Source organism: Pagrus pagrus, assembly GCF_965226575.1.
Source record: "Pagrus pagrus genome assembly, chromosome: 23".
Classification (NCBI taxonomy): Eukaryota; Metazoa; Chordata; class Actinopteri; order Spariformes; family Sparidae; genus Pagrus; species Pagrus pagrus.
Window position 1 is genome coordinate 599,074 of NC_140205.1, and position 16,407 is coordinate 615,480.

Genomic DNA, 16,407 nt, shown 5'->3' on the forward strand with positions numbered 1-16,407 from the left:
CACCATGTTTGATTCAATATAGAACATTTAGATTTATTAAAAGATAAATATATAACAAGGCAACATGACAGCAACATATAACATTTTCACTTTAGATCAGAGCTTTAAAAATACTGTGTACGTACTGACACAGTTTAAATATTCACCTGTGTGAAGACGTCTGTTGTTACATATCAATAAATGCAAGAACACAGTGACACGTGACGTGAGCTGGAGGACACATCAGGATATGAGACAGATAATAAAGTAATATGTGATTTACTGTTATTAGTCATCTTTATTATAATAACTATTCTTGACTTTGCAGAGTGTGTGTGTGTGTGTGTGTGTGTGTGTGTGTCTTCATTAATAAAGGATGAGAGCAGCAGCAGAGGACGAGAGAGGTTTGACTTCACCACAGAGAGAGAGGATGTGGAGAGGGCCCGAGAGACAGAGGACAGATTAATTACTGATGTGTCCCACAGGGTCCACAGGGGACCAGGAATAGACTCAGAGGACAGTGAAGGGACGTTATTATACCGTCACCGTGGAGACGGACCACCAACACACACCTGTGACTGTGTGAGCTCAGAAATATCCAGATCTTTAAGTACTTCTGATGTTGTTTATGAATTTTTACAATGAAAAATGGTTACGTTTGTGTCAATAACTTCCAGGTCATTTGAGTTATTGACCCATAATCAATCCCGAACTGTCCTCCTGTCCTGGTTGAATGAGACACACCTGCTTTTTATACTATATATTAATATTTAAATGAAAAATCATAGTTTTTGTCACTAGGTTCGATGTAAAATCAGCGTCTTCCAGGTCATGTGACCCATTGACCCAAAGTCAGCGCAGAACTGTCCTCCTGTCCTGGTTGAATGAGACACACCTGTTTTTATTGGACTTTTTGTGTCTTTTTTTTAATGAAAAATCATCATGTTTGTCATTAGCTTCGACGCATGGTCAGAACTGTTTTCAGTAACTTCCAGGTCATTTGACCCATTGACCCATAATCAGCGCAGAACTGTCCTCCTGTCCTGGTTGAATGACTTCATATTGGACTTCAGTGTCTGTGTCCTGGTTAAGGCGCCATCTTGTGGACGGTTTCCGCCCTACAGGTCCAGTCAGCACCGACACGAATCTGCTGACACCGACCGACAACTGAATGTTGTGACTCTACATTTCTGTCAGTTTCTCGTCTGTGCTGTTCGGCAGCTAATTAACAAACTACATCACATGTTTGAGTTTCTCTGAGGGACGTGTCCTCGTGTCTCCGTGTCCTCCTCCTGGTTCCTGTCGGTTCAGTCGAATCTGCTGAACAGAACCGAGTTTCAGGTAAATACAGTTCATGTGTTGTACAACCGGCTCGCTGTGTAGTTGCGGGTCTGTGTTGTGAGTCTGTCAGTTACATGTGTGGACAGAGGTCGGCTGGTCGGAGGCTGCAGGTAGTCGGCTCGTTTTAAAAGCTAACAGCTAGCACGTTAGCTGCTAACACGTTAGCTTACAGCAGCAGGTTAGTGACTTCCGCACATTAGCTTCTCAGGCTAGTTCGATATGTTGACCCTCAGTTATCTGTCAGCTTTAAACTGATCAGCTGTTTGTTGTGTTAGCGTCGGAACCAGCGCAGTCCGCTAACAGACGGGTCAGACGGGCGGTCCTGTTCGGTTCGCCCAGTGCAGCCACACTTTCTGACAGTCAGTGCAGATAAACGTAACTCATCGTATGGACATGAGAATATGAACCCGCCTCAGGGACGTTCAGCCTCTCTAGTCACCGTTCAGGGGCACGTGTGTGGCTGTCAGGACCATAGATATATATATAAAGGCTGATGTCTGACGGCGGAGTCCAGAACGTCCTCACAGGTCGGCCATCTTGGTACAGGTTAGCTCTCCGGCTGTATCTGCTGAACCTGAGGTAAAGTCAGTGATCTGCACAAACACTAACACTCTTATCTCGCTGAAACCCTGACGGATTTACAAACAGTTTGGTTTCTTACAAACGTCATTAACGTGGTTATAATTCTGGATGCTTGAACATGTTGAAATCACATCTTTTCTCTTCTCTTCGAAGAAATCATCACAGTTTTAGTTTGAAGGATTTTTAGCTCCTCTTCTGGGTTTATAATGGGTGTGTATTGCGTGAGCTAGAGTGGGTGACATCATCGCTAGAGTGGAGAGCAGCTGCAAAAACTTTAGAAAAAATTCTCTTCAGCTTGATTTGGGTCCCACATCTTTTACTTCACATAGACAATATATACATAGAAATGTAGGAAATCTTGTTGGCTTTCAGATGATGGTCTTATTTCAGATGTAGGACTTAAACTTTTGGCTGTAGAAGCCCTCGAGCGACAAGCACTCCAGCAACTCCGCCATAAGCTGCAGTGTTAACTTTGAGCCTAAATCTCTGGAGTGGAGCAGACGGTACCGGTTCTGTCTCTCGCTCTTGTGCCCTCATTTTTCACTTTACAGAAATAAAAAACACATCACATGGTTCAGCAATGTCTCCTGTTACTCACTGTATACATATTTTGGCCATAACCATTACACTTTTTTCTAGACCTGCAGGTGTTTGGGAGGTGTTTTCTCATTCATCCTTATGGGGAATTTTTCAAATTTCATTTTCCTACTGCTTCAGCACGTTCAGCTACAGAAACCGTTCAACTATCAACATGTTCAGCTCTTTAAGCTCTTTCAGCCTTGTACAGTTCAGCTTTTTAGCTTTTCCACTTTTTCAAATATTAAGCTTTTGCAAAAATAATAGTAATATGGAAGCAAATGTGAAAATCCTCAAATCCTCTTCAAAACTCATCCGCTTTCAACCTCTTCTTGTGTTAAAATATTTTCATTCAAAATTGGAAATATGGACTTGTATGGTTATTCGTCTCAAGGCCTCAATTATTCATAAGTATGCAGTGTCATAAACACATCTCTGTACAGGGTGGGGATTTCAACATGCAGCATTTCTTGATGTATAGCCTATTGTAGTCTACCTATTTTAGAACATTATTCTGTTTTTTAGAACATAACATAATTATTCATAAGTATGCAGTGTCATCACTACATCTTTGACGTTTATAACAAACCAAACCGTTTGAAAATCGGTTGAAAATTGAGCAAGTTATGGTTATTTAAAAAGTACGTTTCATTACCAACACAATGTTATGGGTGAGCGAGCTGCCTGTACCAAGATGGCCGACCTGTGCGGACGTTCGACTCCGTTGGCCAGCAACGCGGACGAGACATCTAGCCTTTATATATATATATATATATATGGTCAGGAGGGTTTACAGCAACAGAAACGGAACGCGTCCTGGAGCAGGTGACGGTCATCACATTTAACAGAATCCAAGATGGCGCAGAATGATGAGGCGGTGCTGCCGCCGGTGGTGGGAAGGTGTACTGCAGCGTGTTGTGTACTTGTACTTCACTGTAGTATTTTCATTTTATGCTATTTGGTACATTTACATCATATTTTAGAGAAGTATTGTGTTTTTCACCACGCTACATGTATGTGATTGTTATACGTTTGAATTTAAATAAAGTTTTATATATAAAAGATATAATCACTGTAAAATATCACTGAAAACACTCAGTGGACACTAAACGTCATATTTAAACTACATTTTTCTGATTAAACTTACATATTTCACTTGCCTCACATTGAATGCAGGACTTGTAATGGAGTATTTTTACTTCATGGTATTATTACTGTTACTGGTGTACAGGATCTGATCTACTTCCTGTTTGATCTTGTGTTTGTGGTGCAGGAGGACGTTTGGATTTGAAGATGTTCAGGTGCATTGTGGGTGATCTGCGTGTTGGAGGAAGACTCCTGAGAGGTCTTCCTCAGGTCTCGTCGGCGCCGACCTCACAGAGCCAACAGGTCCGACTTCTTCATCGTCGTCGTCTTCCTCAGCTCACTCAGAGGTGTTTTGTGTCTCAGGGCGAGAACCCGTCTGTTCGATCTGCTAAACTGAAGCTGAGGACTCGCCTGGTGGTCACGCTGCTGTTCGGCGGCGGTCTGCTCTCCGTCTGGTTGTTCGTCTACTCGGAGAAGCAGCAGAAGTTGCGGCAGCAGCGGGTGGAGCAGCTGAAGCAGGTGGCTCTGGGTCAGGGCAACTTCAGCCTCCTGGACCACAGGGGGCAGCGCAGAACCAAGAAGGACTTCCTGGGCAGCTGGGTGCTGCTGTACTTTGGCTTCACGCACTGTCCCGACATCTGTCCCGACGAGCTGGACAAGCTGAGCGCCGTGGTGTCGGCTCTGGACCAGAACACCTCGCTGCCGCCCGTCCAGCCCATCTTCATCACTGTGGACCCGGAGAGGGACGACGTGCCGGCGCTGGCCCGCTACGTCAAAGACTTCCACCCCCGTCTGATTGGACTGACGGGGACATCGGAGGAGGTGAAAGAGGCGGGGCGGGACTACAGAGTGTACGCCAGCCCCGGACCCAAAGACGAGGACGGGGACTACATCGTGGATCACACCATCCTGATCTACCTGATCAACCCTGACGGGCTGTTCCTGGATTATTACAACAGGATGAAGAACCAGGAGCAGATCACTGAGAGCGTCAGGAACCACATCATCAACTACGTCAGACTATAAAGTCAATACATGTCCTGAGATATTTAAACTGAGCTGCAAGAGACACGTCAAAGCAGTCACACCGTCAGAACCAGCCATCAGCTGACTGTCTGAAGGTCCAGTGTGTCAGATAGAGGAGGATCTGTAAATGATTTTATCTTCAGAAAGATGTTTCCATCCCATAATAACCTGTAGTCTGTATCCTGTACGTTTGTCATGTTTTCAGCCTCCTGTAATCCTCTGGTCCGACTGCAGCAGTTCTGTCCACTAGAAGTGTTTCAGTCCGACAGCTCAGGTCCTTATTCCTCAGACCGGTTCAGTAAGAAGAGCCGTGTCGTCTCATTCACCAGGAGTCTGGACTTTACCTCCAAGAACTGCCAGCAAGACCTTGAGTGTTTCAGTGAGCTCAGCTCACCTGGAGACCGGAGGTTTCTCTGTCCTGGTGTCAGACTGTGGAACTGAACAACTTCAGGCTGACAGAGACCGAAACACTTTTACTGGACGAATCTTTGAAGGTCGCTGCAGCTGAGATCTGCTGGACTGGGTCAGAATCATTTACACCAGAACATGTGAATTTAACTGAACTCTGTCAAACAGGAAGTGTTTAAGACTGACTGATGTGAAAATCACGTTTATGATTCATGAAAACTCGACGAGTGAAAATCTGCTGTTTCTTTGAGTTTTTGGTTCGAGCACCAAATAAAAGTGTTCAGTTCTCATTGTGTCTCCTCACAAACAGGAAGTAACAATCAGGAGGCGCTGACGTCTTTGGTTCTCCTGGTTCTGATAGGAACGTGCCAAAATGTTTGGCAGTTCGTAGTTAATATATGATTGATTGATTGATTGATTGACAGTACTGAGCTGCTCCATGATCTGCTGCTGTTTTAGATCAATGGTCCATAGAGAGCTGAAGCCCCGCCCCTTCCTGTGGACCTCATCAGACGTTATCACAGAGAAACTGTTCAGTGACGAAGAGACAAATGTTTGATCCAGTTGAACTGGGTCATGGATCACATGATGTTTGTCAGTTTGTTGTGTTAAAGTCAAACCTCATGTAGTTTTGTGTTAAAGCGCTCAGTGAACTACATCATCTCATCAGCACCAGAACCAACACCAACATGGAGCCAACTGGGCTCAGAACAGCTCATAAACAAGATGAACGTCACAATAACTCTGCTCATATTGACAGCTGCAGTTCTGGTTCTGGTTCTGGTTCAGAGCTGCTGATATACAGGAGCAGCTCTACATGTTTCAGTCAGGAGACGTCACTGACGACAGACTGACAAACATCATCTGTGAGACTCAAACAGGATCAATACATCACGTCTTTCTTCACTTCAGACAAACTGATCAAAGGTCAGTGAGAGGAACTGGAAGGGGCGGGGCTTCAGCTCTCTGGAGTAGATGGCGATGATGCAACCCTACTGACATCACAGCCTCTTCACTCTGATTGGTCAGAAGCTTCTCATCACATCTCAGAGGTTCATGCTGAATAAAGTTTAGTTTTAGTTTGTTCTCACTGAGACGATCAGACTCTGCCGGGAGGACGAGGTCGCTTCATTTCATATTAAAACATTTGTAACTGAATAAAATAATCCAGCAGGTTTTACTGTTTCTGACATTGAGGGCAGCAGACGAACCTTCAGCGCTCCGACACACGTTTCATCCTCCAACACAGACTGAACGCTCAGCGTCCATCGTCTGTTTTCATTTTAAAGAGAAAACCTGAGACAGTCAATGAGTCTTTAAAGTCTGGTTGTCCTGTTTGTCTCCAGTGGACAGACGCGGAGGATCACTCCCTCTTTATTTTCTTTGGTCATGAACAAACAAATTAATGGACAGTTTTTATTTCAGATCTTCATATTAAAGAAACACGTCAGCATAATTCAATGTTTCTGATCAGAACCTTAAAAAAGACCGATCATGATTCAACGATGGGCTGAATCCAAGGACGAGACAACAGTGTCCACGTACGAGCGACAGAACCGGTTTAAAGTACAGAAGTTAGAAACTGTCAGATTTCGTCTTCACAGTGAACGAGCTGTTTCAGTTTGAAGCCGTCAGAGTTTTGAATCTGTCCGTCGCTCTGAGAGTGCTGAGCAGAGTCAGACCCATCGAGTCCACGCTGTCCTCCAGGCCCACGACACTGTCCACCTCCACCGTGTAGTCGTTCGCCTGACACACACACACACACACACACACACACACACACACACACACAGTTAAATACGGTGGCCGAGAGAACATGCTGCAGTTTAAAGGAACAGTTCACCCACACAGTAAAACTCAGTCATCTCCTCCCGATGATATAAAGTCAGGCTCAGTCATCGTCTCCTCCCGATGATATAAAGTCAAAGCTGTTTTTTAGTCTCATTCTCAACTCGTCAGGTAACGACGATCACCAACGTCTGCTGGGGATGAGACTCAAACATAGACTTTTCTTACAAATACTGTCGCAGCTTTAAAGGTTCAGTTAAAATCTGATTCACGCAGAAAAATGTCAAATATTATCAGCCTATTATTATTATTATCTCCTGATGATATAAAGTCAGGCTCAGTCATCGTCTCCTCCTGATGATATAAAGTCAGGCTCAGCCATCATCTCCTCCTGATGATTTAAAGTCAGGCTCAGTCATCGTCTCCTCCCGATGATATAAAGTCAGGCTCAGTGATCGTCTCCTCCTGATGATATAAAGTCAGGCTCAGCCATCGTCTCCTCCCGATGATATAAAGTCAGGCTCAGTGATCGTCTCCTCCTGATGATATAAAGTCAGGCTCAGCCATCATCTCCTCCTGATGATTTAAAGTCAGGCTCAGTCATCGTCTCCTCCCGATGATTTAAAGTCAGGCTCAGTCATCGTCTCCTCCCGATGATATAAAGTCAGGCTCAGTCATCGTCTCCTCCCGATGATATAAAGTCAGGCTCAGCCATCGTCTCCTCCTGATGATATAAAGTCAGGCTCAGTGATCGTCTCCTCCTGATGATATAAAGTCAGGCTCAGTCATCGTCTCCTCCTGATGATATAAAGTCAGGCTCAGTCATCGTCTCCTCCCGATGATATAAAGTCAGGCTCAGTCATCGTCTCCTCCCGATGATATAAAGTCAGGCTCAGTCATCGTCTCCTCCTGATGATATAAAGTCAGGCTCAGTCATCGTCTCCTCCTGATGATATAAAGTCAGGCTCAGCCATCGTCTCCTCCCGATGATATAAAGTCAGGCTCAGTCATCGTCTCCTCCTGATGATATAAAGTCAGGCTCAGTCATCGTCTCCACAGTAAAACAGAGTTGCAGGTCAGGTTGTGATCTCTGTGATCACAGCAGACGAGCTGCATGGAGACATCTGATGTTTAAATCATCTCCAGCTGCTTCAGTTGTTCAGCAGAACGCTGCAACTCTGTTTTACTGTGAAGCTCCAGAGATGTTTAGCGTGTGAACTGTTCCTTTAAGAAAAAAGATGAAACATTTAGAAAACTCGCTGCAGAGACACAAAATGACAACAGAAGAGTTTCCAGGAGGCTGAAGAGTCAGTGACGTCTTCTGTTGGATCAGTTTCATTTACCATCACATTAAAAAGAGAAAAGCTTCAGTGACGAATAATTCAAAGATTTCTTCTGAACTTTCTGTCCTCCGATCGTTTTTATCAGACAGTGTGTGTGTGTGTGTGTGTGTGTGTGTGCGTTGTTTACCAGCTGCAGTGAAGCCAGCAGATACTTGCAGGCTTCAAAGTTGTCCAAACCAGCGACGATGGAGGCGAAAGATCTGCGCTGACCGACGGTGCTCAGCGCTCCGACGATCCTGTCGCCGTAATCGTGGATGTCAAACACCGGACGCTCCTCCTGAAAATCACCACAGGAACAGTGACGCTGCAGTTTATCTGAGGCGGTGAAGCAGCGATCACCTGAAACACGACCCGATGGGTCAGAACAAACCGTCTCAGGTGTGTGTTACCTGCAGAGACAGCTCCGGCCGGATCTTGTCCTCCCAGTCTTTGACTCTTCGAGACAGAGCTGTTTCCTGAGTGTAGTCTCTGCTGCTCACCACCAGCTGCTCCTGAAAAACACACACACACACACACACACACACACACACACACACACACAGGTCATTTACTTCACCAACAGCTGGTTATCAGATAGACAGTAAAGGGTTTATTAGTGAACACAGATCAGAGTGGATGTATTGATCACTTACAACACGCAGCTTCACCAGGTCTTCATAACTCAGTTCATCTCTCCGAGTGTCTGCAGACACAGATAAAGTTTATCACAGTGTGTTTCTGCACAGTGTGTGTGTATCTGAACCACAGACAGAACTGCAGGTGTGTGTTTTACCTGCTGGGATGAAGTCTGGACCTCCAACAAACTCAGCTGGAAGGTCGTCAGGAAACGCTTCGTGTTCGTTGTCCGAGTTGTCGTCGTCTCCACCTTTAAAGATTATTTCAGACTTTAATTTAAAACATCCAGCAACAACTGAGCGAGAGGTTTATAGAGAGGAGCTGTGGTACCCAGCAGGTCAGGGTGTCTGAATCCATCCACAGGCTCCTCCCCCTGCTGCTGTGGCCCCGCCTCCTCGGGCTGCAGGAAGGTCCGCCTCAGTTCCTCCTCAGAGATGACCACGCCCTGAGTGACATCACATGACGCATCGTTAACCACACCCAGAGTGACATCATAATCCACAGACAGACATACACACACACACACACACAGACACACACAGGCTGTGTCTTGATTCAGGGGCTGCAGCCTTCGAAGGCGCATTTGAAGGCCAATTACGTCACAACGCTGCGTGAAGGCCGTCCCAGTTCGAAGGCTCCTTCAGATGCAGCCTTCTGTTCCCTCTTTTTGGAGGACGCACTGCTACTATCCTTCACGGCCTCCCATATCCCAAGATCCTTTGCACACCCAAAAAAGAGGAAAGAAAGAAAATGGCGCCATCAAGTGGTGTAGTGGTGTCACTTTGGTGATGATTTCTTTTTTTCCAGAAATCTTGACTGGGGTAAGGGGCGGGAACATCTGGTGACGCAACCAGGAAATGCTCCGAAGGCTAGACCGTCCCATTTAACACCGGTGGACGAGGCCTCTGAAGGATGCAGCCCCTGAACACAGACACAGACACACACACACTCTGCCACACACACACACTGCCACACACACACACTGCCACACACACACACACACACACACACACACCGCTCTCCTGTAGATCCTCCTCCTGGTCTTCAGTTTGTCTCTCATGGTGCTCATGTAGATGTAGTTCAGGTCTGAAACAGAAGACGATCCCATCAGATGATCAGCTTCAAGTCAGCAGATCAGATGTTAACGTGGATTCAATATTCTGCGTCATATTGATTCACGTTGAGCTGAAGGCGACATGCAGACACTTGTTTTCTCTTTGTGCAGTAATCAAACCCCCAAAATTCAATTTCAACAAAAAATTGCTGCTCACATTTTTTATCTTTGTATCGATTTATTTAAAACACGTTTCAGTGTAGAGAAAAGTCTTTGTGACCAAAACGACGACAAATCAAAATCACATGTGAGCAGGAATGAACTGAAACAAATTAAGCTCCCTGTTAAACTCTGACACATTTTTCAAAACGTGCAGTTTTATGAATGAGGTTTGGTTGTTTTTAGTGCAACTCCACACAGCGTTCTCCTTTATAAGTTGAAACAAACGTTAAAAAGTCGGTCTGGTCTTCACTCATGTTTGTTTTTGTTGTGAAGATCACGGCTTCATGTATTTAACAGATTTAGGAGAACGTCAGTGGAACAGACATGTTACCTGTAAACGTGGGTCCATTTTTTAGTTTGTGCTCCGGAGGATCAACTGCAACAAACAAATCAAACGTTTGGTTAATTCACAGTGAAACGTCATCGTATCACCACAGAGCAGAGAAAATGTGGTCTGTGCTCACAGGTTCCTCTGAACCAGCTCCTGAAGTCCTGAAGTGAAGCCGGTCGTTTTCTTTTCCTCTTTCCGCCCTCGTCCAGACCGTCAGGAACTTTGTAGCATTTTCCTGAAGAGGAAATAACTCTGTGAACAAGGAGAGCAACACAACGGTCCATAAACACCGAGAGTCCAGTAGTTCACCTGATTTAAAGGGTTTATCCTCCCCGAGTGCAGCGTACGGGTCGTGGAGCGCCCACACGTTCACCTGAGACAGAAGAAATACAACTCGCTCAGTAAGTCAGGAGCAGATGTTCATGTTTCCAGAGCGTCCAGCACAAAAGGTGGAATGTGTTGATATAATGTATGTTTCACGATAAAACTGACTGTATGAGGAAAAGTACCATCATAAGAATAACGTTGTGGTTTTGAAAGTAAAAAGTATCTTGTAACAACATGACAAGTATCTTAAATATTGGACTTTTAAGTAACTTGTGACAAAAATTTGTAATGCTTTGACATGAAGTTGTCACTTAGATGATAAAGTCGTAATATTTCAAGAACAAAGTCTTGACTGTATGAAGACAGTTATGATGTTTATCTGCACTCAAGGTGAATGAACCTACAGCAGGCCGCGACTCTTCCTTCCTCCTCAGCTTGTCGTCTTCCACCTGCCGTCTCTCTCGGATCATCCGGCCTTCACTCGGAGCCTGACAGTCCAGACAAACGTTAAGGTTTAAACAGTCCAGACAAACGTTAAGGTTTAAACACAGTCCAGACAAATGTTAAGGTTTAAACAGTCCAGACAAACGTTAAGGTTTAAACAGTCCAGACAAACGTTAAGGTTTAAACACAGTCCAGACAAATGTTAAGGTTTAAACAGTCCAGACAAACGTTAAGGTTTAAACACAGTCCAGACAAACGTTAAGGTTTAAACAGTCCAGACAAATGTTAAGGTTTAAACAGTCCAGACAAACATTAAGGTTTAAACAGTCCAGAGAAACGTTAAGGTTTAAACACAGTCCAGACAAACGTTAAGGGTTTAAACAGTCCAGACAAATGTTAAGGTTTAAACAGAGTCCAGACAAACGTTAAGGTTTAAACAGTCCAGACAAACGTTAAGGTTTAAACAGTCCAGACAAACGTTAAGGTTTAAACAGAGTCCAGACAAACGTTAAGGTTTAAACAGTCCAGACAAATGTTAAGGTTTAAACAGAGTCCAGACAAACGTTAAGGTTTAAACACAGTCCAGACAAACGTTAAGGTTTAAACAGTCCAGACAAATGTTAAGGTTTAAACAGTCCAGACAAACGTTAAGGTTTAAACAGTCCAGAGAAACGTTAAGGTTTAAACACAGTCCAGACAAACGTTAAGGGTTTAAACAGTCCAGACAAACGTTAAGGTTTAAACAGAGTCCAGACAAACGTTAAGGTTTAAACAGTCCAGACAAATGTTAAGGTTTAAACAGAGTCCAGACAAACGTTAAGGTTTAAACAGTCCAGACAAATGTTAAGGTTTAAACAGAGTCCAGACAAACGTTAAGGTTTAAACAGAGTCCAGACAAACGTTAAGGTTTAAACAGTCCAGACAAATGTTAAGGTTTAAACAGATCCCAGACAAACGTTAAGGTTTAAACAGTCCAGACAAACGTTAAGGTTTAAACACAGTCCAGACAAACGTTAAGGTTTAAACAGTCCAGACAAACGTTAAGGTTTAAACAGTCCAGAGAAACGTTAAGGTTTAAACACAGTCCAGACAAACGTTAAGGTTTGAACAGTCCAGACAAACGTTAAGGTTTAAACAGAGTCCAGACAAACGTTAAGGTTTAAACAGAGTCCAGACAAACGTTAAGGTTTAAACAGTCCAGACAAACGTTAAGGTTTAAACACAGTCCAGACAAACGTTAAGGTTTAAACACAGTCCAGACAAACGTTAAGGTTTGAACAGTCCAGACAAACGTTAAGGTTTAAACACAGTCCAGACAAACGTTAAGGTTTAAACAGTCCAGACAAATGTTAACGTTTAAACACAGTCCAGACAAACGTTAAGGTTTAAACACAGTCCAGACAAACGTTAAGGTTTAAACACAGTCCAGACAAACGTTAAGGTTTAAACAGTCCAGACAAACGTTAAGGTTTAAACACAGTCCAGACAAACGTTAAGGTTTGAACAGTCCAGACAAACGTTAAGGTTTGAACAGTCCAGACAAACGTGAATATCTGAACAGTGAAGAGAAATTCAAACAGTCCTAATGGGATTGTTAAGAATATCCGTGCTGAGACCTGGTGTCGGTCCACGTGCTCCTCCAGGTCCTGGTCTAACTCCATGTGGTTCTCCTCTAAAGGAACAAAATCATCAGCAGCATCGCCTCCGTGATCTTCGACCTCAGCGTGGACTGAAGCAGCAGCGTCTGGACGGAGACATTTAAACATTCAGAGACGTAGGTCTCATCACATTTAGTTCAGGAACATTTTATCTGTTTAGTTTTTTATGATGTTTTGTCAGTTTGTGCTCTTTGACTCACTCATAACCTGGTCCCTTAAATCAACCCTTTATATGTTGATTCATCTCATCACTGCTCTGTTAATCCTTCAGACCAGCAGATGATCAAGAGCGAAAAATACTTCAGTAACTTTTTACTTTTTAAAGTATGTGATGAGGTTTGGAAGAGTTAAATAATGCTGAATAACTTTGCAATCGTTGGAGAACATTTAAAACAATAAAGTCAAAATATTATTAATAGCATTCAGTCACGTAATTTCTGAGAAAAAGTGGTAACATCAGGTTGTAATTTTATACAAATAAAGCTGCAATTCTTTAAGTAAAGCCATTAAATAAATCATGAGAATTAAATTGTATTTAAGTGAGAAAGTCATAATATTTTATACATAAAGTCCTGATTTCATAAAGAAAAACATATTTATGAGAATAAAGTCAAAGACTTTAAATTTACAATTACAGCTTTATTCTGATGTTTTTTATTAAATAAAATAAAATAAATTTAAACTAGTTTTGTAAAAACCTTTCACAAGGTTTGTTTTTGTTCTTGTAAAGTTTTATCTTTACTCTGATAATAAAATATTTATACCTTTGTCTCAAAGTAACAGATCTCCTCCTCATTAAAACTCCATGTATCTGATGCTCAGTTGTATCTCAAGTATTTTGTTGTTGCTCAGCTTCTGTTAAAGTTTGATTTCTGTCATCTCGATGTCGGTCGTGCACCTTGTTGCTGCAGAGAGTCTGCAGGATGTTTGTCCAGCAGAAGTCTGGAAGCAGCCGATCCCAGCGTGAGGAGGATCAGATCTTCATCTCCAGGGACAAACATATTGATCCTGAAGTCCTTCAGACTGCACAGGACCTCACCTTTCACACTGACACACACAGACACACACAGACACACAGCTGACCTCAGATTTCATAGTTCTGAAGTGATTCATCATAAAAACAGTGTTTGTACGTGAAGACAAACTGACCTGATGAGAGGAAGTTTCTGCTTCTCTGCAGTTTCTGGAGGAATCAGAGACTCCGGAGGAAGAGGAGCGACACGGGCCGACTGAGCATCAGACACATCAGAGAGAGTGAGACAGGTGTTCAGAGAGTGAGACAGGTATAAACTGTTCAGAGAGTGAGACAGGTGTTCAGAGAGTGAGACAGGTGTTCAGAGAGTGAGACAGGTATAAACTGTTCAGAGAGTGAGACAGGTGTTCAGAGAGTGAGACAGGTATAAACTGTTCAGAGAGTGAGACAGGTATAAACTGTTCAGAGAGTGAGGCAGGTGTTCAGAGAGTGAGACAGGTATAAACTGTTCAGAGAGTGAGGCAGGTGTTCAGAGAGTGAGACAGGTGTTCAGAGAGTGAGACAGGTCTGAACTGACCGTGTGGGCGTCGGCCTTCTGTGCTTCGTCGGAGACATCGAGGTCCAGAGGAGTGAACTGAAGGAGACAAACAGGCGACTGTTGATTGGTTCAGTGATTTCCTACATTACCCAGAATGCCTTCTGACAGTGGTACAGAGGAGGTGTCAGTGTTGATAAACAGAACTACGAGTCAAGTTAGTGACTTCATGTGGAGTTCATCATGTAATGAGGTTGTGCCAAACTCCATTCAAAATTCTGTTAATTTAAGTGATCTGTGGCCACGTTGGAGAGCATCAACATTAACACTAGTATATGTGGATGTCTTTACTATTTCTAAACACGTTGACCTGATGGAGACATGTTTACAGAAAAGTCAATATTTTAAGGTTTGTTTCTGACCACAGCAACATCGTCAGCATCATGGCCGCCCCCCGCTCCGTCTGCACCATCCTCCTGCGACGCTGCCGTCTGTTTGTTACGTCTGACAGGAACAAACAGAAAAACATCATCACCTGAAGCCGTTTATCAAAAATACAAACATTCAGTCGGACCTGAAGGACGGCCTCACTTCTTGTTTTTGTCGTTGATGTACTCCAGAGTTTGGTAAACCAGACTGTGCAGCAGCTCCACCTGAAACAGTCACACAGAGACGTTCAGTCTGAGCTGTTTGAGTTCACACTGGTTTTATTTGTGCTGTGTTTAAATGGACCTTCTTGCTGTAGATGCAGGCTGAGCCTTGAATCAACAGAGCCGCTTCTGCAAAGTTCAGTCTGGTGTTCCCTCCATCGAACGTGATGCACATGTCATCCAGCTGCAGACACAGAGACACAGGTCAGGTTATTCAACTGATGCTTCACATTCAGCTGAACCTCACAACGTGCCAATCTGCATTTTCTGACATGATAATTTAAGTTTTACTTCTTCTAAATAGTCGTTGAGCTCTGACGCCACGTCGATGTCCCAGTTCTTGGTGAGCTCTCTGATTGGCTGCAGCAGGTGAGCGAATCTGCTCTCTGTGGACTCCATGATGACCTCACTGTGAAGCCTTCAGCGCTGGAGGAGACACAACATCAGTGTGAAATAGTCCTACAGAGTCCACAGGTGTTCCTAATGAAGTATCATGTTACTGGACTTCTTTCATTTTTTCATTATAATAACAGCAGATATTTAATGTGGTAGCTGCTTGAAGAGGAGCTCATTTTAACTACTTTACATACATATTGTTAGTTTATACTGCTTGAATACTAATGTACAGGGATAACACTTTATTAAGACTTTATCTTTAACACATTTCCCTCTGAAATAGACTGGAGGTAAACTCAAACATGAAATACTAGTTTAGTACAAGTACCTGAAATTGTACTTTCCAACACTTGAATCAGTTCAGATTAGATAAATATTTAAATTATCAGTTACAAACTAAGAGACTTTATCAATGTTAAATCTAAAAGTTCTCCTATTATCAAACTCTGATAGGTGGCAATGACAAACTCCGTTTAAAAATCAGACATTTTAAGTCACTTGTAGCTGAACATGATGTAAAACTAACTCGCTATAGCTGAGGTGAAACGTTTCTAACCGTCTGAGTGATGAGTTTGTGTCATAAGCATTTTAAATCTCGGGGTATTTCTCTTAACATTAGCGCTGTGAACTCATTAACGTTAACATTAAAGTTACAACAATGAACGAGTTGCAGATTCATTTTGTCATAATTCAGCTGAGTGTCGCTCTTCATGCACGGACACTGTGCTGCTAGCCTGGGCTAAACTACACAGTTAATATAACGTAATGTGTGTCGACTGTTACTAAACTCTTAATAATATGTCGCTTGTGTTAAAAAGCTGGAGCTTGTGTTAAAGCTTAAAGTCGCTTCGTTAAACCACAAAAAACAACTCACGGTGATGAAACGAGCGGGCAGCGGGCGCAGACCTCCTGCTAAATGTTTTGTAGCCGTTAGCTAACAACTCAAACAACCCGCGCTAACTTTCTTCTTCGCCGCTCAGATTCTTCTTCTTCGGTTAATGGCGGGACACAGTCCGGCGTCGAGCGGCCACAGCGCCACCTGCTGTACCGGATGTTTAAAACACCCCAGATAA

General features: G+C 43.4%; 2 protein-coding genes across 5 annotated transcripts; one reads left to right on the forward strand and one right to left on the reverse strand.

The window, feature by feature from the left end:
- Positions 1 to 1,011: 1,011 nt before the first annotated feature.
- Positions 1,012 to 5,288, forward strand: sco2 (synthesis of cytochrome C oxidase 2). Of its 4 annotated transcripts, none has more exons than XM_084346257.1 (2): positions 1,012 to 1,320; positions 3,752 to 5,288. In XM_084346257.1, the coding sequence occupies exon 2, from the start codon at positions 3,772 to 3,774 to the stop codon at positions 4,588 to 4,590; it is 819 nt and encodes a 272-aa protein (XP_084202383.1). In that variant the 5' UTR covers positions 1,012 to 1,320; positions 3,752 to 3,771; the 3' UTR covers positions 4,591 to 5,288. The 4 variants fall into 4 exon arrangements, with proteins under 4 accessions (XP_084202383.1, XP_084202382.1, XP_084202385.1 ...); XM_084346256.1 differs by lacking the exon at positions 1,012 to 1,320 and adding an exon at positions 1,338 to 1,498; XM_084346259.1 differs by lacking the exon at positions 1,012 to 1,320 and adding an exon at positions 1,357 to 1,430.
- A 1,019-nt stretch (positions 5,289 to 6,307) lies between these two features.
- On the reverse strand, positions 6,308 to 16,325 carry ncaph2 (non-SMC condensin II complex, subunit H2). Its single transcript, XM_084346255.1, is given in 21 exon segments — positions 6,308 to 6,634; positions 6,637 to 6,744; positions 8,257 to 8,406; positions 8,519 to 8,620; positions 8,762 to 8,811; positions 8,902 to 8,994; positions 9,075 to 9,189; positions 9,760 to 9,830; positions 10,352 to 10,396; positions 10,485 to 10,586; positions 10,661 to 10,724; positions 11,083 to 11,166; positions 12,739 to 12,866; positions 13,679 to 13,827; positions 13,930 to 14,009; positions 14,331 to 14,387; positions 14,711 to 14,792; positions 14,880 to 14,941; positions 15,021 to 15,122; positions 15,230 to 15,364; positions 16,209 to 16,325. Coding segments are annotated over 20 exon segments (1,803 nt in total). The 5' UTR covers positions 15,338 to 15,364; positions 16,209 to 16,325; the 3' UTR covers positions 6,308 to 6,583.
- Positions 16,326 to 16,407: the final 82 nt, after the last annotated feature.